Source organism: Doryrhamphus excisus, linkage group LG12 (genome assembly GCF_037039965.1).
Source record: "Doryrhamphus excisus strain RoL-2023G ecotype Guam linkage group LG12, RoL_Dexc_Guam_v1.1, whole genome shotgun sequence".
Classification (NCBI taxonomy): Eukaryota; Metazoa; Chordata; class Actinopteri; order Syngnathiformes; family Syngnathidae; genus Doryrhamphus; species Doryrhamphus excisus.
Window position 1 is genome coordinate 8,439,144 of NC_136368.1, and position 21,859 is coordinate 8,461,002.

Here is a 21,859-nt window from a genome sequence, read left to right on the forward strand (position 1 = left end):
CTGTCCCCATGCATGTGTGGGTTTTCTCCGGTTACTCCGGTTTTCCGGTCTATATGTGCCCTGTGATTGGCTGGCCACCAGTCCAGGGTGTACCCCGCCTCTCGCCCCAAGACAGCTGGGATAGGCTCCAGCACCCCTGCGACCCTCGTGAGGATAAGGGGTATAAAAGGAATGAATGAACGACCTTGCTCAGTAGCTTGCTATGCTAGTGATGGCCGTCTGTTATGTCCCTACAGAGATCCCTTAGCCTGCGCAATTTAACGTAAACAAAGATGAGCGTTTATGATGAGTGTAAAGGCTACTATTTGGGTGTTATTTCATGTCTAGAGGGCTCTAATAATGTTAAAACCTGTGTTAAAAATATCTGAAAATGTTCTGTTTCATCGAGTCTGGCACCAATTAACCACAATAAATGAGGGACGACTGTACCTGGCACCTGGCACCTGGAAAGAAAGCACAGAGGGGCGAACATTGAAAGGAAAAGGTCTGGTCAAGAAAGATGTGCTTACCCAACACTTAGTTAAATGAAAATGTCTGTCCAACTTCCATTAATGGAGGTGAGCCAACATTTTTACATCAAATGATCAACTTCGATCACAGCGCTGACGTTTTTGAACCGGAATAAAGACGTTAGCAAGGAACCGATTGTGATCGAGGTAAGGATAAAAAAAGAAAGATGTGGGATGTTTGTAGAATGGCTGTTCTTTTGCATTCCGATATCGCTCACAAAAAACAAGGGACTGCTGAATCCTAAGACAGAGCAAAACAACAGTGGACAATGGGTTAGCCTATGCAGTGGTTGTAAAGTGGTCTGGGAAAATCTCAGGGCCTGGTTGGGGGGTCTTGTCAAGAGAGATGGAGAGAAGCAGAAAGAGGCATTCCACATTACACATTCCATTTCTTTTCTGTCCTAAAAAGATAGAAAGAATGCCCCTTTCTATGGAAAATGGAAGAGAGCATGAGGAAGAGGAGGTTGAAGAGAGGCAGGAAATCCCAAGTAACTAATGAGAAAACACAACTAAAAGAGACACGTCGCAACAGACACAAAACTGCATGTGCTTCCTAATTAGAAATAATCAAATTATCATTCGAATGAGGAAATGACAACCTTCCCAGAAACCTGAGGAACATCTCTGAATGCTTAAATCCAATAAGAGTGATAACAAGGAAAAATGGGATAGGGTGTTGGGCTAATCTAATTGGGTCAAACCTGCGTTTCAAAAAACAGATTGCTATCAGCGGCAAACATCCTCGTAGATATGAATCATAACTTTAATGAAAGTTGACTCTTATGTACTTTGAAAGACAAACACAACTCATGGAAAGAAAGCACCACCAAACAATACAAAAACATGTCGATGATTTACTCCCTCTGCAGAAGTCATCTGTTTGGAACGTGATCTCTTGTAACAATAAGGCACCGACCCGTCATCTTAGTGGGGGCAACATTTTCCAGAGCATGGGAGACAAGCACCAGTTTAAACCCTAACACTGGGGTTCAAACTCAACTCATCGAAAGGCATGTTTTGCTGTGCTTACCGGGCCTTGGATAAAGGTACTCATCGATCTCGGCTTTTTAAAAGTGCCAGTGAAGCGACTCCAGCCAATGTCACTGAGAATTGCTAGAGACATGACATAAGCATTGTATGACAAAGATTCTGACTTGCAAACAGCACTCATGTACTGTCCTTGAACAGGTGGACTAGACTAACAGCCCATACGCTTATTTGTGTCATTCCTTGATGACTATGCATCTGCTGAACCAATGAGGATCAAGAAGTGGCTTAGGTCTACAATGATCCAGGAGGAGAAAGAGTACTACATAGTATCTGGTGGTATTCTATTCTCCTTCTTGCAAGCCCAGTGTAGCATACACTTCATACTGTGATTATAGAGAAGTTTAACTCATTCGCTACCAAAGACACATTTATATGTCATTTTCATCCCAAAGACATAGTTATATGTTTTTTACATTTGAGGCACAAAGTGGTGATGATGCAACTCCACAATAGAAGAGAGCATATTTGGTGCAGTCTGAAAAATGGCCACAAGGTGACAGATGTGCCTGCATCTCTCCGGCATCTTGTGGTATTGCGCGAAGGAGGTTCCACATTGAAGTTCAATTCAGTTGTCCATCCATCCATTTTCTATGCCGCTCATCCTTGTGGGTCTGCTGGAGCCTATCCCAGCTGACTTCCGGCGAGAGGCGGGGTACACCCTGGACTGATGGCCAGCCAATCACAGGGCACATACAGACAAACAACCATTTCCACCAACATTCATACCTATGGACAATTTGGAGTGGCCAATTAACCTAGCATGATTTTGGAATGGGGGAGGAAACCGGAGTACCTGGAGAAAACCCACATGCACTGGGAGAACATGCAAACTCCACATTGAGACGGCCAAGCAAAGACTGGAACCCGGGTCTTCCCGATCTTCTGACCGTGTGGCCTACATGTAAACCACTCCAGAACTGACATTTTGCTGAAACGTACACATGTTCTACTGCTGATAAAGAAGAGGTGGAAACAAACCTTTTTTCGGATAAAATATTAGCGTCTAATCTTTCTTTTGGTACACACCCCATCTATATAGAACACAATATTCTATGTGCCTTGAAAAATCAGTCCAAATCATCAAAAATGGCTGGTACCGAGAGGGATGACTTTTGAAAAATGAGTTAAGGTAGAATGCATACAAAATGATTCTTCAGTTGTTAACTAACAGCCGTTGTTTCGATTTGAAACTGCTTTTCACAAAGGAATACGCACTCTCAACAGGGAGACTATTGTTCCAGCATAACTGCAGCTTTGTGAGATCAAAGCGGAGAAGTGCGAGAAAGTGGTGGAATACAGATAGAAGGTGTGAGGTGGGGGAAGGGAGACAGCGGAGATGTAAGCGGGAAGAAAACGACAGAAAATGAACAATATCTGATGTTTATCTACTTCTTTTGTCCTTTAGGTGTAAAATAGTATCTATTTATACATAAAAAAATAAGAATTAGTGAAAATTCACTTATGAACCAATGAACCGCGATAGATGACGGATAACGGCATAGTCCCCCAAATCTCTTCTACAATCATACAAAAACTGTATAAATATTCTGATATGGTACTTTCCTAACATGCGTGCAGTTGTAATTGCCAACACATGAGACTGGGCCAGTGTCCCGTGTCTGAGTGTGTTCCATTTCTCAAGACTTTTCAGAGATGACAGCAAGACCTCTAACTATCATCACAGCTCTCAGCCCCATCTGCTAAAGTCATCACCAGCACAGACACCGCCTCCCTCCTGCTCAGGCACCCCCCTCCACCCCACCCCAAAACACATACACACACACACACACAGAAGAGGTGTGAAAAAGCCATCCTTCAGCATTTTAACAGAGATGGGAACCAGACTATAACATTTCTGATGTTCAGACCTTCTGTCTGTATGTCATTCCACTCTTTGACTTTATCTTTCTCAACATTTGATGCGGTCCACACGAAGCCAGCATGTTGGGAGCCAGTATGTGGATAAATCCCAGTACAGACTGTCAAGTGTACCGCAGGAACACCGTTTTGAGTCATTTTAAGTGTTTTGGTGTGTACCGTTTACTTTTTGGAAATTGTCAAATCTGTTGAGTTTTTTTCATGTGGAAATGGGCGATATAGACGATATACAATGTCCCAAATATTTGACAGAGACAACCTGCAACAAGTCGTCAATGTAATGTAGCACCATAATACATACGTATATGGAACTTCTCCAATAAGTTACTAATCCTTGCCTGTGTGGGTGTACATTTCTTGAAAATATCATCACAAAAAGAGGACAGGGAATGGCTAAAATACGGCAGATTAGCAATGCTAACTGCCAAGCTACCTTGAATGTAAAATAGTGAAAACAGAATAGGTGCTAAGTACACATCAACAAAAGTAAACTGGAACCACATTACAACAGACTACGCATCCAAAAACTGGAAATGATGCAATATGTTTCACAAAACGAAGGAGTCAGGAGCAGCATTTGCAATCTGTAACCTTCCCTTAAATGGTTCTATTTTAATTTATATGCCAAAGAATATTGTGATATACTGTACTATACTGTTTATAAGCCAACACCAAATGTGGTGCAGTGGTTAATGTTCTGGACTTTGGGGCAAACGCCCCGGTTTCTAATCTCCACTAGTATGCGCCATTGGTATTTGTCAGGAAGGCATCCGGAATATAAGTACTCAAGCCAAAAATCAAGTATGCGGATCAAAAAAAACATCCACTGTGACAACTCCGTAATCAGGACAAAGCCGAAAGGAAAAGAAGAAGACCTAAGACTGGATACGGACCCAGTGATGGCCCTTTACGGACACCCATGACTATTTAACGGGAATGGGAAATATGAATATAATCATAACTCATCTAGAAATGAAAGAAATATGGCTTATAATAAAAGTTAATAGAGAAAACCAAAGATTTCCAAGTTAATATACAGTATGTTCATTCAATATATATGTTCATTCTTCCAGAATGCAGTGCCAAACTGCTGTGTCTCATATGCTTTGAAACTGTAGCGCTGGTCAAAACTGCAAATGTGACACCAGACACCTGACAAAACACAGATTATTCAAGGGGAAGCATCCAACCACGTCCCACCCATATATTGTTATCGTGAAAGGCTGCAATGTGTATCACAATATGGCTTTAAGGCCATATTGCCCATCCCTAACCACTACCTGTGCTTTCCTGTTGAAATGACAACTTCTATCTTTAGCCATGACTCTACTATTCCGGACTCTTTTACATGACAATCCTGGAAAAGGGAGGAAAGAAAACAGGGTAAGTAATAGTTAAGACATCACAGTGGGGACGAAAGAAGGAAATGAATTAAGAGTAAAAAAAATAGCTGAAAAGGCTGCAGATGCACAGATAGTGAATATTAAAACGTGAGACCTTAAAGAAGCAAGGGTGGGCCATGAGAAATGAGATACTAAAAGGCAGCAAGTGACTGATGATGCTTGGAGAATACGGTAACTGTGTTTCCGATTAAGAGTAACCTCCAAATGGTGGGTGAGCGGCTGTGGGTAATCATTCGTCTCTAGCAAGTGTTACAACTTTTCACTACAACTTTAACCTTTAGGCATTCCATTCGCTGAACTTTTTGGTGTATCAAGTTGTTCGAGTTTGGGCTAATGTAATAGGCACAATCAGTGCCGGTTGGGCCATGAGACAATTCAGTTGCCCCTCCTTTATCACGGTTAATTGGTTCGAGACCGGACCCATTCATTGCATTTCGACCAAGTAGTAGTTAGAGCATAGAAAACCTGTGTATGATGTTCTAAATATGATTTTTGCCATTATTAGAACCCTGTAGAAATGAAATAACACCCCTACAGTCATCTTTACACTAATTTCCATTTTCCAATTTCCATCCATCCATTTTCTATGCCGCTCATCCTCGTGGGTCTGCTGGAGCCTATCCCAGCTGTCTTGGGGCGAGAGGCGGGGCACATCCTGGACTGGTGGCCAGCCAATCACAGGGCACATCTAGACAAACAACCATTCCCATCCACATTCATACCTATGGACAATTTGGAGTGGCCAATTAACCTAGCATGTTTTTGGAATGGGGGAGGAAACCGGAGTACCCGAAGAAAACCCACGCATGCACGGGGAGAACATGCAAACTCCACGCAGAGATGGCCGAGGGTGGAATCGAACTCTGGTCTCCTAGCTGTGTGGCCTACGTGCTAACCACTCGACTGCTGTGCAGCCTTGTCATAAACTTATTTAATACAATTTTTGTACATAGTCATTACATGTGCAAATGTAGCTTTTACTGTATATAGAGTTATTGTGTGCAAACTGTGTGGTAATTTAAATTGTTTTGATATTATTGTGGTTTTTAATGTATTTAGCTGTAATTTGTAAAAACATTGAGTGACACATTGGGCTCTAATTTCGTAGATCAGGCGCAAGCGCAGCACAGTGCAGGGTTCACAAATTTCCTGAGCTGCGCAGTCTGGCGCAGCGCCGTGCACACATGCCTCCATCCCTCCCACCAGCGCAAGTGACAAAGAGGGAGGAGAGAAGGTGTGAGAGGGTTTAACACAGACCACGGGGCTGTGACTGGACTGGACTGTGCATCAGCGGCCACCATGCGCGTCATGCTCCACGTACTGTACGCCGCCTCGTCTGTTCCTGACAGTTACATTTATTGCAGCAACAGGCTAAGCCAAGCATCTTGCTTGTTTTCCCACCAGCATTCCTGCTCTCCATGGCCAAATAGAAGAACCTTTAATGGTATATTCCTGGTATCTCCTCCTCATCCTCCTTGAGAAAAACTTTATATTAATCATTGTTTTTAAAACATTAAATAGTGGTTGCTGTCATTGTTTTTTCCACTGAAATCTGCCTGTGAGGTTTTGGTTACGCAGAAGTGAACCCTGGAAGAAGTTTGGGATGGCTCATAACGTTTGGTTTCAAAAGGTGTGGTAAAACTGCCCCTTGATGTCACAGAGGGGTGGACTTCCTTATATGGGCATGGCTGTAACCCAGATAAGCTCTCTGCCCGCCCCCAAGCTCTGCTACTCTGCTTACAAAAGAGGCTCCAGCCAGTAGATTCTGAGCTGCCAGTCCTCCTAAACACTTTCAATTGGCTCTTTGGTCATTTCTAATAGATTCTGCAAAATCTAAAACGTTTTCTGTGCAGGTTTTTGTGTGTAGCTGCTCCATAGGAGAACACAATTCAACACAACAGGTCCCCTTTAAGGGAAAGCCCACCCTACAGAGAAAACGGGAAAAACAATGCCTTTCAATTTCTTCTGTCAGTATATGTACACTGTTGATGGAGGGGTTTGCCACGTTGGGTAAAGGCCAGCTCTGGCCATATTCCATGACGTCTGGAGTGGATGACAATTATTTCTATAAGCCCGTTTATTTATTCATCTGTGAGGTCAGATGTTCTTGACAGGACAGTGTCAATTTTAAGTTAATCCTAAAAATGTTTGATGGATTTCAGACCTGGGGGTCTTCCGAAACTATTCCCAAAAGTTGGAATAGAATACTGAAGCATGTCCTTGTAAGGCCAAAGTATTAAGCAAAGGGGTAACCATCGGGGCTAGCAGACTAATTAAACAGAATCCCCTTTGGAATGCCTGTGAAATGGAGGGTCAACATAATTTACCTTAACCTAATCAAAGTTGAAAGCTGCGGTAAAAAATAATAAATCAATTAATGTATCATCAAAGACTATATTGACTGAGTGGGGGTAGAGCATATGGGGTCACGGGTAAGTTTTTCACCTCAGTCAGACCCCTGGGTGTGTCCAAGAGAGGATTTTGGAGAAGGAGGTCACTGAGGTCTCCAGTGACATTTAGCAACAAAGACACATTATGCAATTTAATCAGAGGCTTTTCAAGAGAAACCAATACAAAACAGAGAGAACCTGTAGCATCTAATGGAAAAGGATTATAACATGGAAGAGAAAGTAAAAAGATGAGTACCTTGGTAGGGAGGCATACTGACGCTCTGCTTCTTCATATTGTGGCACCATTCGCTGATCTTTCCCTCTGCCTGGAATCTGCAACACAGAAAAAAAACACATAAGTTTGACTTATTGTGTGTCTGTGGGTCTCTGTGAACTGTTGTTGTCTGTTCAATTTTAGCCTTTCCAAAAAAAAAGCAAGCCCCCAAAAAACATGACTTTTTGGGTTTCCTATGCCTGGCCTTGTGTTCTTCCTACTCAGTGCTTGTCTTTGGGATTGGTTTAGAGTGTGTTTGGTTCCACGGTACGACAGATCCGGCTGTTCCTTCCTGTTGTGAATGTAATTCTTGCCTGCTTGCCAGCTCTGTCTTCTGGTTAAATAAAAAGTATTGTACAGTTTATGCCTGCCATTGTGTTGTTCTTGGCTTGCCTCTCAGTCAGCCTGCGGCACCAGCACACAAAACCTCCCGTCAAATTCAAAGGCAAAATACTTCTGTCAAATTGCAAAAAAGTTGTAAATCTCCAGCATTTAGTGCAGTGGCAATACTGTGAGTATAAAGGGGCACAACACACTCAACACTAGCCGATATGTACGTGTGTGGGGGTGATAAGGCGGCAACTTAGGATTGACAAATGCTAGTTTTTAGGGATTTAGTGTTTAAGTCCTGAGAGAAACCATAGAAAAATAACATGTTTGAAGTCATGTCTCATCTCCAACTTTTACAATACACAACATTTCTCTGGGATTATCCCAGCCCATTTATTAGGGATATTCCAGCTTTTGCAGTACTCCTAAAAGATCACAACTGAACCCCAGACATCATGGAATCCAAAAAAACCCAATGCTGACTGTACACACTTAGCATACTCCCTGGTCTCAGCCATGAACTGAACGTAGGCAAAATCTAGTCCCAAAAATTGACTGGTCAATCGTGTTTGAGGGGTTGGTTGTGAAGTTACCTTTCACCAAAGGACAAAGCACACCAAGTGCAAATAAATATATACTCTCCCATGTTTACACACACTGATATAAATAGTAATAATAACTTAAATCCACTCCAGAACACCAAACATGGACGTCAAAGTGTTACAGAAAACTAGGATCTTCTCTCTTCAATGAAAGGTAATACTGTCATCATAAACGGTTCAAGCAGGAGATATCACACACGTTCTCTCCCCTCACTCTGTATTCAAGGGAATGATGCCAGGAAGGATATAAAATACATTTGCTGGGCCTGCTTTCCTTGGACCACCTGCCTTTATAGCTCTAATATCTCAGGTAGACAGACATGTGGGATATTAGGCGAGAATAGAGATGTGGCGTGAATGAATGAAAGGGTATTAGTTGGAGAAGAAAGGTAAGAGGGAGCGATAGCATGAATGAGCTAAATGAGCGAGATCAGGTGAAATACATAGAAGGGATATAATTGCAGCTGCTGAGCGAGAAGGAAATAGCGAGGAAGACGGGAGAGGTGGATTACAAAAGGAGGTAGAGAATGGGGTAAAGAAGGTTCTCACAGAGTGGGGGGTGGGAGGGGGGTGATTGGGAACGTTAACAATATGATTTAAACAAGATAGCTCAAGGGGTGAGAAAATGGAAAAGGTTGGGTGACTACATCCAACAAAGGCGAGGGGGTGATTAAGGGTGATAGATAATGAATGCACAGGATCAGGGAGAAAAGCGAAGAGAAGTTAAACGACAGTCAGGTGTTACAGACGGGGGCGAGCAAAGGCTTGATCCTGTGTTCTTAAAAAAGATAAAGTGGCTAATACGCTTTACTTCTAATGTCAAGACATCCCACAGGAACACTGGAGGAGAAGAGGAGGTTCTTTTCGATTGCTCACTGAATCAATCACATTGTTAATTGAAATGCCTGACTGGCTAGCGCTATCTGAATGGAACCACGCATATTGCTAAAGGCGACAGGGTTATTACTGAAGTGATTACGTTTTAATATGTTTGTGAATTTGTCTGGGTCCACAACCACATACGTAACCCTAACTTAGGCGTGGCCAAACATTTTCCACGGAGAGCACATCATGAAAAATTAAGTGATGGAAGGGACACTTTGATCATTTGTAAACCAATACATGTAGATATGCTGAGGAGTTATACGTAGTATATACTTCAAGAAAAAAAGCATTTCAGCTTTGTGATTTAACTTCTTCTTTGTCTTTGGGCTTTTCCCTTCAGGGGTCGCCACAGCAAACCAATCTCCTCCATCCAACCGCGTCTTCTGCATCCGTTTTTGTCACACCAACTAACCTCATGTCCTCCTTCACTACATCCATAAACCTCCTCTTTGGTCTTCCTCTATGCCTCCTACCTGGCAGCATCCTTCTACCAATATATTCACTATCTCTCCTCTGGACATGTCCCAACCATCTCAGTCTGGCCGATAACTGACTTTATCTCCAAACCTCTAACATGTAATGTCCCTCTGATGTACTCCTTCCTGATCCTATCCATCCTGGTCACTCCCAATGAGAACCTTAGCATCCTCCGCTACCTCCAGTTCTGCTTCCTGTCTTTTCCGCAGTTCCACTGTCTTTAGACCAAACAACATGGCTGGTCTCACCACAGTTTTGTATACCTTTCCTTTCATTTTAGCTGCCTCACAACCGCAGACCACGTGTACAGGATCCCCGCATCTGGCATCTCTACCTCAAAGATTGTCGGAGACCAGTCACTCAGACGAGCAAATTCCATAACTGCTGCATATTTTGGAGTGTCCTTTTATTGTGGCCAGCCGAAGACGCAGCTGTGCAGTCATCATGCTGTCTATCAGCATCGTGATATGCCACAGCCGTGAGGTGGATAAATTATCTCGGCAAAGGAGGAGTAGACTAACACAGCTCGACACCTGCAGAAATAGGCCTTTTGTCTTCTTTCTTTTAGTCCACCTTATGAACGATGGGAGCAAAAGCAAAAGGGTTGCGTTCACATTTTTTCGTGGCTCCAACCAACTCTATATTTTCATTCATCTTCCTGCACTGTAGGAGTCCCACTACTTTTGTCCACATAGTGTATGGTGGTGGTGTGGGGAAAAAAGTGTGTCTGTGTGTCTGTGTGTCAGAGGAAAACCAGGATGTTAGTTGATCACAGACTTAGCATTCACCAAGCTGACAGGAGAGCCGTGCAGGGCAAACAATATGACAGCCGAGCTAGTGTGGGACAACCTATACACAAGCTTACTGTTTTTCCCAACCTCACGCTTACTCTGTCTCTTTCCTGTCACAGGAGGCTGAGGCTGGAGCGTAGCACTGCTAGAGTAAATGGTCCGGTGACAACATTTACAGCATAGTGAGCAGACGAGTGTGGACACAGACACGCACATGAAGAAAGCTTCAATTCTCTTTTAACAAAATCTTCACATTTCTGGCCACACAGTCTTCAGACATGAAGTAGCTGCAGATGCACACCGCCTCACTTAGAGCACTTAGCAAAAATGTAAGGCATGGCTGCCTTTCAGCTCTTTTGGTCCTCTTCAGCAGTCCTTCATCTTCCTCCTCCCTTTTTCAACACCCCACTGGACTCTCCTCCTGGTCTACTTAAGTGAAATACTAGCATCCTTTGAGTACTGCAAACACCCATCCTCTACAGACATTCTTAATTGGGATCTGTATGATTCTCATGCGCACCATAATGTAGCCCTGAGGCACACCACTTACAGCTTCTCTCCATTCATCTGCCCTTATCCCAGGATGTATGGTTCAACATTTATTTGTCTCTCCTTTCATTTATGTCTCTGTTCTTCTGACGACAAATGATAAAGAAACACAGCCCCCTCCCCACCCCTCGACTGTGCAACCTTCCTTAGACACACAGTTGTTTGTCGGTCTGTGTAAATATAAAGAAGTAACCATATTTTAACCCCACCCGCTCAGGCACTTTCCTGTTTTTAGTGTCCTTCCCTCCTTCTGAACTTGAATTTGAATCCTTCCTTCCCATTGATGCAAAGATAAGAAGACAGGTTCTCCCGGCAATCTGCATTAATCATGTTGTTCTGTTAGCTAGCAGTTTAGGCTGACTTGAACTTACTCCAGCCTACACGCTAAAGCCAGATGATTTCACTCCTACTGACAAAAATATTGAATCCTGGCAAAAAATATCCATGTAATAATCCTTGGCATTAAGCGTGCGATTTCATAATCTACTTTTCTGGCTGAATCCACAAGTAACTCCAAAATGCCAATCCCTAAATCCCGCTAGACTGCAAAAAAAAAACAAATAAAAAATAAACGTCCCTATTGGTAGTATGGTGGACATTCAACTATACCAAATGCCGGACTCAGTATGTGAAAGTGTCTGCATTTAATGAGCAATGTTTAATTTATTTACAATGCTGGCATTGCACCACTTGGACACAATCCGTTACAATCCAAAATTCAAGCATAAATACTATATTGCTGCACTTTCATAATTTAGCATTCATGGCTGCGAAAATTTAAATATTTGTTTTATTTTCTTGTCCCAAAATAGGCATTCCTCAATGACTTGCACAACTGAACACAAAATCCATCCATCCATTTTCTATGTCGCTTATCCTCATGAGGTCGCGGGTATGCTGGAGCCTACCCCAGCTGTCTTCAGGTGAGAGGTGGGGTACACCCTGGACTGGTGGCCAGCCAATCCCAGGGCACATTTAGACAAACAACCATTCCCACCCACATTCATACCTATGGACAATGGGGATGAGCCAGATACTCATAACAAGTAAATGGTGTCATCCATGTTGTAGCATGACCTTAAAAAGGTGCTTCATGCTGGAAAGCCCTCAAATTTAGCTAAATGAAAACAATTCTGCCAAGATGAGTCGGCCAAAATTCCTCCACAGCACTGTAAGAGACTCATTAAAAGTTATCGCAAACGCTTGATTGTAGTTGTTGCTGCTGTGAGTGGCCCAACCAGTTATTAGGTTTAGGGGGCAATCACTTTTCCCCACCATTGTACATGCACATTTTATACCTCACAGATATGCTGACGTAACAACATGGCATCCGTGCAAGATCATAAACTTTTGTAGAACTCCTCAAAACATGCAGTTTGGTGAACACAAGTTAATATACAGTATGTTCATAAGTTGTGACTGGCGTTACAATAGGGAAGCAGTGTGGCTTGTGTAGAGATGGCTTGGAGAAACACCTTCTCCAGTGTCGAGTCGAGATGACCCAGCGGCCTGCACAACAGGGGAGCCGCGTACTACTAGCTGCTTCCGAAGGAGGCGGAGGTGAAAACAGATGTGGTTGTTGCACTGGCCTGATGACCAGGCTAAAGGCCTGAACGTGGCTGGGAGGGGGAGCGAGTCTTGTGTTCGAAATAGACAAAAAGTTGTAGCATTGCTTGTAGCGTAATGTCGAGTCCAGTATGTGAGGGCACCCGTGAAATGTCTTGATGTGGGTGGAGCTTTTGTGCATGGTTACCCAGCAAAGTGAAGGCTATGAGCTGTGAGTGGGCTTTTCAAACCAGAAGTCTCAGCACCTGGCAAAGTGATTGCTGAGTCAGTGCTATTGATCACCAAGTTTGTGAAATCTGGGCAGACTACACCATTAAGATCACTTTGCACTATTGGACTGTAAAATCTCACTTAGAGAGACAATGTGGGACTGGCAGGCCAAAGAGAGAGAGGATGGAGTGTAACAAAAATCTGTCTCTCGGATAAACAAGAAAGAGGCAAAAAAAGATGGAGAATAACTAATTTGAACAGAAAATCTAGATTTTTCTTTTGATTGTTTACAATGTTGGAGACACGGTAGACATGTTTATTCACAAATGTCCTCTGACCGAAATGTCAGCGAAGCTCTCAAATAGATGGCTGGCTAAGAGTTGAGACTTGAGCACAGTTAAATGTCACAGCAGTTCAGCTTGTGGTACAATTAAGGCAAGAGAAGGTCAATTTCTCCTAATGCACGCAGCTTGGAGAGTCTCTGGTGAATACAATTAATACTACTTAATGCAAAGCATATCAGTGTTTACGAAGAGCAGGTCTGTAGGAGAGAGGAACCCATGATGAGACTAAAGGCTAAAATATGTTCCCACGTCAATGCTGATGTGGACCGCAGAGCTGTGATTGGTCAGCCTGTTTTTAGTACATTGTTTCCAATTTTTCCCCCTCTCGGAAGCGCCAACAAGTCGACCAAAACAAAAGAAACAATGGTACAAATGGAGGAGCATCAAGGAATATGCAATGCATAAATATGAGTGACATAAATAACAGCAGTGACTGATGTTGCACATAGAATAGTTCCAGGTTCCATTTTCACATCCAGCAGTACCTTGTTTTTTTTCATGAATTCGTTGCAAAATATTTGACCAAAACCGAGGCAAAATCTTGTGAAACATTTTCAATGAGAGCCCAATCAAAGGACACTTGGTGCAAAAAAACACAGTGTAATACAACAACATAGTTTAGTGAACGCGACGTCCTCAGAAAGGAAGATGGAAGAATGACTGTTATGTAAGTTGACGCTCAAAAAATGTATCCTGTCTTTCAAATGTAGCGGTCTAAACGTATGGGATAAATAGAGCTCTGATTATTTGGTGACAGCATGAAGGAAGGGTGTACACACCACAGTTGTGCATCGTTTTTCTGTCCTTGTTAGACCCAGTTTGTGCTGCTCTCTGAAGGGAGTAGTTAACAGCATGGTAAGAGATTTTTTAGATGGGTTTTCTAATAATCTATTAGCCTTATAAAAGGATGAACTTGGATTAGCAGCCATACCAGGATATATATATATATATGTACACAATACCGCTCAAAAGTTTGGGATCACTTGCAAATTTCTTTGTTTTCCAAAGAAAAACATTTTCATGCATTTCAAAAAATGTGGCAAAAGGTGGGACATGTTTAGTCTACTGCAGTGGTTCCCAAAGTGGGGTTCTTCAATTGCCATGGAGAAAAAAAAATATCCAATTAGCACCTAACACTCAAAAATTACAAGTCTCCTCACAGTGCAAGGAGACACAGCAGGAAGGAGAGAGATCATGTTGTTCCTTGCTCTGTGTGCATCATATCAACCAATAAGTAAGTCTGAATGATTACTTTGTGCATTGGGAGGGTTTCATCTTGAAGATTTCATTTATATTGGCGTTCCAATTCATCCCTGCACGGACCTAGCGCTGAAAACCTGGCACTGTGAGTGGAGATTCCCGCAAAATGAGGCTTTACTGTTGGTTGGTTTTATTTTTATTTCAGATACCATTAAAAAGGGGGTTGGTTCTTTCAGAGTTGGGACACCATGGAAAGATTCCAGTCAGATCATGGACACTTCATACTCAACAAGCAGGATCAAAATTAGCAAACTGCTGTCAGTGATTCTTGCAAATCACAGCAATCACACCCACACATGCACACCAAAGTATGTGATATTTATACATTTTTATGAATTTGATGTTTTTGAAGCGTGCAGGAGTAGGGGGTACATGGCTTCAGGTCAAATGTCTGAAGCGGTACGTGGGTGTAAAAAGTTAGGGAACCACTGTATACACAAAAATAAATATTTAGAAAGAAACCAATGAAAGTAAAGTGTGGAGACAGCAGATGGAGGGGAAAAGGGGGGGGGGTAAATGATAGCTAGGTAAGGCGATAGCACAGCAGATAGGATTAGTCTCTGCTGCAAATCCTGTTGAAAAATGAGCACAACACACCCTACCTAATACACATGCCATGATATGAAGGATGCATCTCTATAAACTAAACATACGTTTAGGGCTCAAACATACACACAGATGTTTCCAACCCGTAGTGTTCTTAACAGCTGAGGGTGTCCTTGAAAGCACAAGGTGGGAAGTTGATAAGGGGAGAGAAAGAAAGCAAGTCAGAGGTGATGCTGGAATATATAGCCGTATAGAGAGGAGGATCAGGAAAGAGGTGCAGTTAAAGCGAAGAAAGATAATTTACTTTTCTCTAAGCTTCCTCCCTGCCACCCAGATAGTATATCCCTGTTCGTCTACCCCCCACTGAGCAATGGGCACCCATGATTGTGGCTGTCGCTGTCTGTCTCTCCTTCTCACCCCAAACTTCTCAAATTCAAAAAGTCCCCCTTTGAGGATTAGGGGAACAAAGAGAGGTGAATTCCAAGGAAAATTGGGAGAGTTGGAGTAAAGCGGGAAGTACGGGAGAGGTAGAAGTTTAAGGGCAGACAATTAAAAGATATAGGAATGATGGAAGAGAGGGCTGAGGCAGCAAGAATGAGCATCTTAGGTAGAAAAATACTGTCAGCTAGTAAACTCATTGTTGGATTTTTATGTGTGTTCTGAGACTCCTTTTATTTCACAAGATGTGCAGTAACGTGTGCAGTCAGTATACACAAGAATATGACGCCTGCTGATTAAAAACTGAAATCAAAATTCAAAGTTGAGACGTTCAAAACTTATGTTTTTTTAGTGTTCAACAACCGCCACATCATTAAAAACACGTAAAAAACATGGTCAATTAAGCAAATCATTTTTAGATATCAAATAATTATTGAATTGAGTAATTTGGTTTTGGAAGAATATGCCCTATAGCCAGCAGCCACACAAAGAAACGCAAGAGAACACAAGACCAAGGACAGAACCCAAACCCAAACATAAAACCACCACAGTAGTGGAGTTTTTATTTTTTTACATATAGAAAAGGGAGCAGGTGTCTACCTTATCACAAAGACAGCCAAGTAATATGATGGAAGCGACACTTCATCCCTCTCTTGCTTTTTAGATGATTGCCTTCGGCCGGGTAAAGTAATGGTGTCCGTTTCTTTCGCTCACATTTTTTAATACTTTCTGTTTCCTGCATAGTATTGACCTCTTTGCTTAATGTTTTTTTTTATCCGCTATGCTGTCAGACCAGGAAACAACAGGGGACATTCTGCAGACCCTGGTTCGTGCCCAGGGCGCAACAAGGGGCTGGCTAAACCCAGGCCGGGCACAGTTACAGCGCATAGAAAAAAAGCATAAAATGTAACCAGCCATTATAATATTTGAAGTCCTCAATATTGCCAGCACTTGAGAAAAACATTTTTAGAAATCAAACTCAGTGCACACATAAAGCACACCGGATTATAAGGCGAAGGAAGAGGAAATGAAGCTTTTACATAAGTGCTCCTTATGATGCGTAAAATACGGTAGTATGGAAATAAGCATCTATCATATAGTGTAGTCTTGCAGCATTATATTTGGCTCGGGCTCGGGTTTCCAGATGTTGGGAAAAAGTGAAAAAAGGAGTGTTGTGGGAATGGGGCAGAAAGGTAAGAGGAGAGCATGGCGGGGATTTAGGGTCTCTGAAAGTCAGTCACTTAATTTCCTGGCTAACCTGGCTATGATTATCTCCCGGGTGGGAAAGGCATACTTGAAGTCTGGGACCCGACTAATCCATGGTGACTAACCTCCACCTCTCATTTCCTCGAGATTAACTCACTCTGCTACTTAATGAAATGGTAAAGGTGGATAGATTAACCTACAGTAGAAAAAAAAGGGCTACCCGCCCAAGGAAAAGACAAATACTTTTCAAAACTGAAATAGAACTTAATTTTAACAACATTTGGAAGGTTGATTCCTGCATTTCGATATAACCATCCATCTTAGATCACAAAAGGACAATAAGGCACCACGAAGGACAGATGGCCCGATTTTCAAACACAATAAGAAAGTACTCATCCAATGCATTCATTCATTTTCTACCGCTTATCCTCACAAAGGTTGCTGGAGCCTATCCCAGCTGTCTTGGGGCACCCACATTCATACCTATGGACAATTTTGAGTGGCCAATTAACATAGCATGTTTTTGGAATGGGGGAGGAAACCGGAGTACCCACGCATGCACGGGGAGAACATGCACACTCCCCACACAGATGGTCGAGGGTGCAATCGAACTCGGGTCTCCTCGCTGTGTGGCCTACGTGCAAACCACTCGTCCACAGTGTAGCCTCCCCCCCATCCAATCCAACCTCCAAAAATTCAAACCTTGCCTTGTGCCATTGTTGCTTGGCAGAGGTAGAGTGGTCACTCAGTCAGGACATTCGCTTTGGACTTTACATGTTCTGCGTGTTTTTTGGCAGGTTCTCCAGGTTCCTCCATATGCATGCCAAGCAACAGAGTGATGGTGTGAGCAGGGTCAGCTGGGAAAGGTCCAAGCTCCTTGCGTAATAAAAATAAGTGGTATGGATAATGGCTAGCTCGATGGATGGACTTGTGTCAAGACTCCGCTATAATTGAGAAAATGAGTCAATGCAAGGATTGCCAAGTCTTGAAGGAAATAGCAGATGATAGGAAAAGCGAAATAGGAGATGATGGAGAAATATCTAGCGGGCTCAAATGATGCAAGCTTACGAGGGGGATCCTGGTTATCTTTTGTTGATAAGATTAATGCACAAGACGACACATGTACAGATTGGGGGTGATGACTTTTCTACAGCAGCCACACTGCTAAACTTCCACTTGAAAGCCTGGGCCACAGGGCAGAGTAGCTCATTTATACAAAGAAAGCGTTTTACTTATAGAAAATATTTTAACTTTTGTTCAGACGAGCTGCTGCCAAATGCTCAATGAAGCCGCTAGCCTGACCGGGACATGCCACTTGACCACTCTCTTGGCCGATGCCCCGTTTGCGCCACCAACTGGGCCCCAGCTGGCCAATTAGCTCCCCTCTTAGCGTGGAGCTCAGCCAATGGAAATCCTTGCGAGACTTCGATTCATCTGAACTCACAGATGGGAGGACATAGACTGCATGAGTGTGAGGAGAAGGTGAGAGGCCCGGCTTCAATTCTCAATCACGATTGTGACATCTTCATTTCAGTCCACAGTCAGAGACAAATGTTCTCATTGGAAGTCAACTTGTGATGTCTGGAATATGCAAGGAAGCTGGCTTTTAAGCAGCCAGTTTTTGAAATACTTTTGGAAAATACTTTGGCAAGTAGACGACTTACCTTGGCAACAGTATACTTTAGATCAGGTCTTGTAGATCAGGGGTTTTTTATTGGCCTGTGGCACATTGTAGAAATGCCATAAAACAACAACAACAAAAACCACAAATGGGACATGTAGAGCAAAAAAGCAAAATGTAAAGAGACAAAGCTGAAATACTGATACAAATAACCTACAGTAAAACAAATCCCTGTCTTTAATATATATATATACTCCACAGTGGTGGAGTGGTTAGCATGTAGGCCACAGTCAGGACATCGGGAAGATCTGGGTTCGATTCTCCACTATAAGAACGTGTTTTGTGTTCAATGGATGAATTTGATTTGCATGGGGAAAATTGATTTGGTTTGCTTCCATTTCAGTTAGAGTCTGACCTTGTGGAACAAAGCAATGATGCTAACTCCAAAGTTATACTATAAATAAAAGGAAATTGTTTACCTTATTGTTTCATTTTTGTGTATTTGCATTGGAAATTAGACAGGAAGTCAGGAGTCAACATTTTCTTAACAAGATGATTAGGATTTTTGGCTGTGGAAGCCTCTTGCTGTGTTATGTCTGCTCTGAGGAGTGTGTGGGTAGATGTTGAAGCCAGCAGTGGTGAGACATTGACACATGAGCTGACTTTTTGGATATACATTTTGGACAACAAGAATAACTTTGCCTTACATAGCTGATGCACTTTATCCAAGTCTTGTACGGCAAAACTGGCCTTTTGATGACATATAGGTCAGATATATAGCATGTGACCTGGCCGTATAGACTGCAGTACCTTGGATACATATCGGATTTACATCTACATGAGGCCTGAGTCACATTTCTAAAAATCCCATCCAAAAATGTAACCCCGGAATGAATCCCTCTTCAGTATGTTAGATGGGAACAAGGCCCAACAATCAATAATGTCTTATTGGGTGACCCAACCACTGAACAGCTTTGACGCAAACTTAATGGAAGCTAATTAGAGGGGATCATACATGTTTAAAATTGATAATTGATGACATGTTGACTCATTCTGCCCTACTGACATGCTTTCAAATATGTATTTATCCATGCATATGTGTGTGTATGTGTATTCGGATATGGCAGCTGCATGTTTTCAACCTTCCATTCTAGTTTGTGAATGCTCAGCAGTCATCAGACCAGCCAGGCACAAGTCCCAGACAGAGAGGTCAGAGTCATTCACTAATCATATTAACATTCCTCCATAATGACACAATCCAACACACTCTTTTCAGGCCTTTCCTTTCCAACTTTAACCCCTGACTTCCTTATCACCCACAACATTCTTCATCATGTGGTTTAAACACCAATTCTCATTAGATTCTCATTATCTCATTATTGACATTTTGCAAAGAATAGCACAGAATAGGATACAATAAGGGCAATGTTGTTTCTGTGCTACACCTTTTAAAATGATTGCCAAAGCCACACTCGATTCCATTAAAGCACTTCCCAGGTGTCGTCACAAAAACACAGAACCCCCTCGCCCTTTTCGGAGCAGCCAGTTTTGGGGAGCTGTCCTGCTCCCACGCAAATGAACAACTCGTCACCCTCAATGGCAGGGAATGCCAACATGAGGAGGCTTTGGGTTACCATGACAACTACAGTCCAGCAGTCCAGTCGTATACCTTTGGCCGGAGACCAAGAAGAGACTTCCCAACTGCCACAGACTGTTGGTATTGATCCATCTTTTACAAACAGGCTCATTATATTGACCAAAATTGCAAAAGCATGTGTGTGGGCTCTTTAAGGGACAAGCGAGAAAGTGAGTAAGGGAGTGGTAGAGAGACGCCAAGAATTGTGGCAGCAGCTTGGCGCATTTTGCACATTACAATAAAAGTTTCACCCTGAAAATTACAGCCCTTGTGTGCACTTTTATTTCTGCATTGGAGGGAAAGAAATGGGATTAGCCCTGAAGTCAACACATTACAGACTTCAATCTTTGAGCTCCATCCAACACCACTCCAGCTCTGCTTAGCGTTTGGCTACGCTGCCAAGTCCATGGGCGGGGAAACTTGACAGTTCAGGAGGGGGGATCTTAGCTAAATTAGCTGTTGTTGTGACGTCACAATCTTGCCAAAAATGTAAAAGTCCCTTTTACATACACCAGTACGCACAGTGGTCTTCAACTGGCAGCCTGTGGGCCATGTCGCTCCAGCCAAGCTTTTCATTTAGCCTGCTAAACATCAACCAAATAATGTAAGTCCAAGTAGAGAAGTGCTTCTCCATGCGTTCTGCAGGGGGCACCAGTGAGATGCACGCGACACAATGAAGCAACAGAAGAAGAACTCTTATTAACTTTTGGACTTTTAACAGCGACTGGACTAACAAAGGCTGCACAGCAGAAGAGTGGTTACCACGCAGGCCTCACAGCTAGAAGACCCGAGTGCAACCCCACCCGCGGCCATCTCTGTGTGGAGTTTGCATGTTCTCCCCGTGCATGCGTGGGTTTTCTCCGGGTACTCCGGTTTCCTCCCCCATTCCAAAAACATTCCTAGGTTAAATAGCCACACCAAATTGTCCATAGGTATGAATGTGGGTGGGAATGGTTGTTTGTCTATATGTGCCCTGTGATTGGCTGACCACCAGTCCAGGGTGTACCCCGCCTCTCGCCCCAAGACAGCTGGGATCGGCTCCAGCACCCCCGTGACCCTCGTGAGATGATGAAGTTGTAGTGTTTAAACATGATTGTTTGATACATTTCTACACACCAGGATGCATCCAGGCATCATGTCATGTATTAATGTATTAAAAGCATCTTCTTGGAGAACATTCTGACATTTGTTATGCACATCGGCTTGTGTAGCTTCTGTTGGTCTCGTTGGCGGTGTACACACTGCCCTCTCTGTCTTTTGAATTTAATGTTGTTACTTATAGCACCATGTCTCGGCAACAAAAGCTATTTTAAAAGCGATATATTAAGTTAAATTGATAAAAACAACCGGGTGGGTTGCACTGTAGTAACGTAGAAATTGAGGCTGGTGAAATTGCGTTTGCAGATGCCTATGGAATGATATGCTGAGCCACCTGCTTTGGCAACTCCAGCAGATAGATGGCAGATGTGTGCCTGCAGTAGGTCAAATTAATGTCATTCTTGCATTTTTTCCCTCTTCGTTAATGCGTGTGTGGCTCTGAGGGGATTTCCATCAAGCAAGCGGTTTTGCAACTTTTACTGTTTTCCAGCCAAATTATATAGGGCCTGCATTTGGCTTTAACTGACTTTTTTATCTCCTCCTACTGGAAACCACTGTGGCAGCTTCACACACACACACACACACACACACACAGACATGAACACACTCCATATTACACGGTCAGTTGGTGTAAATGATTTAAGTGCTAATGGTTCCAACTCTCTAACAATGAGTCATCCATTAATTGCTTCAGTCAGTCACAACCGTGGAACCTTGGTGAAGATTACCTCATGACTCTGAATGTGTTGTGTGTGTGTGTGTGTGTGTGAGTGTGACTGCTTGTTACGGTGGTCTA

General features: G+C 42.9%; 1 protein-coding gene across 3 annotated transcripts in view; it reads right to left on the reverse strand.

Moving 5' to 3' along the window:
* Positions 1–21,859, reverse strand: part of LOC131135613 (partitioning defective 3 homolog B) — a 138,202-nt gene that overhangs the window by 16,985 nt on the left and 99,358 nt on the right. For all 3 annotated transcript variants that reach the window (XM_078794993.1, XM_078794994.1, XM_078794995.1), the window contains one exon: positions 7,487–7,563. In XM_078794993.1, coding sequence (XP_078651119.1) covers positions 7,487–7,563 — 77 coding nt within the window. The remainder of the gene's footprint in view (positions 1–7,486; positions 7,564–21,859) is intronic.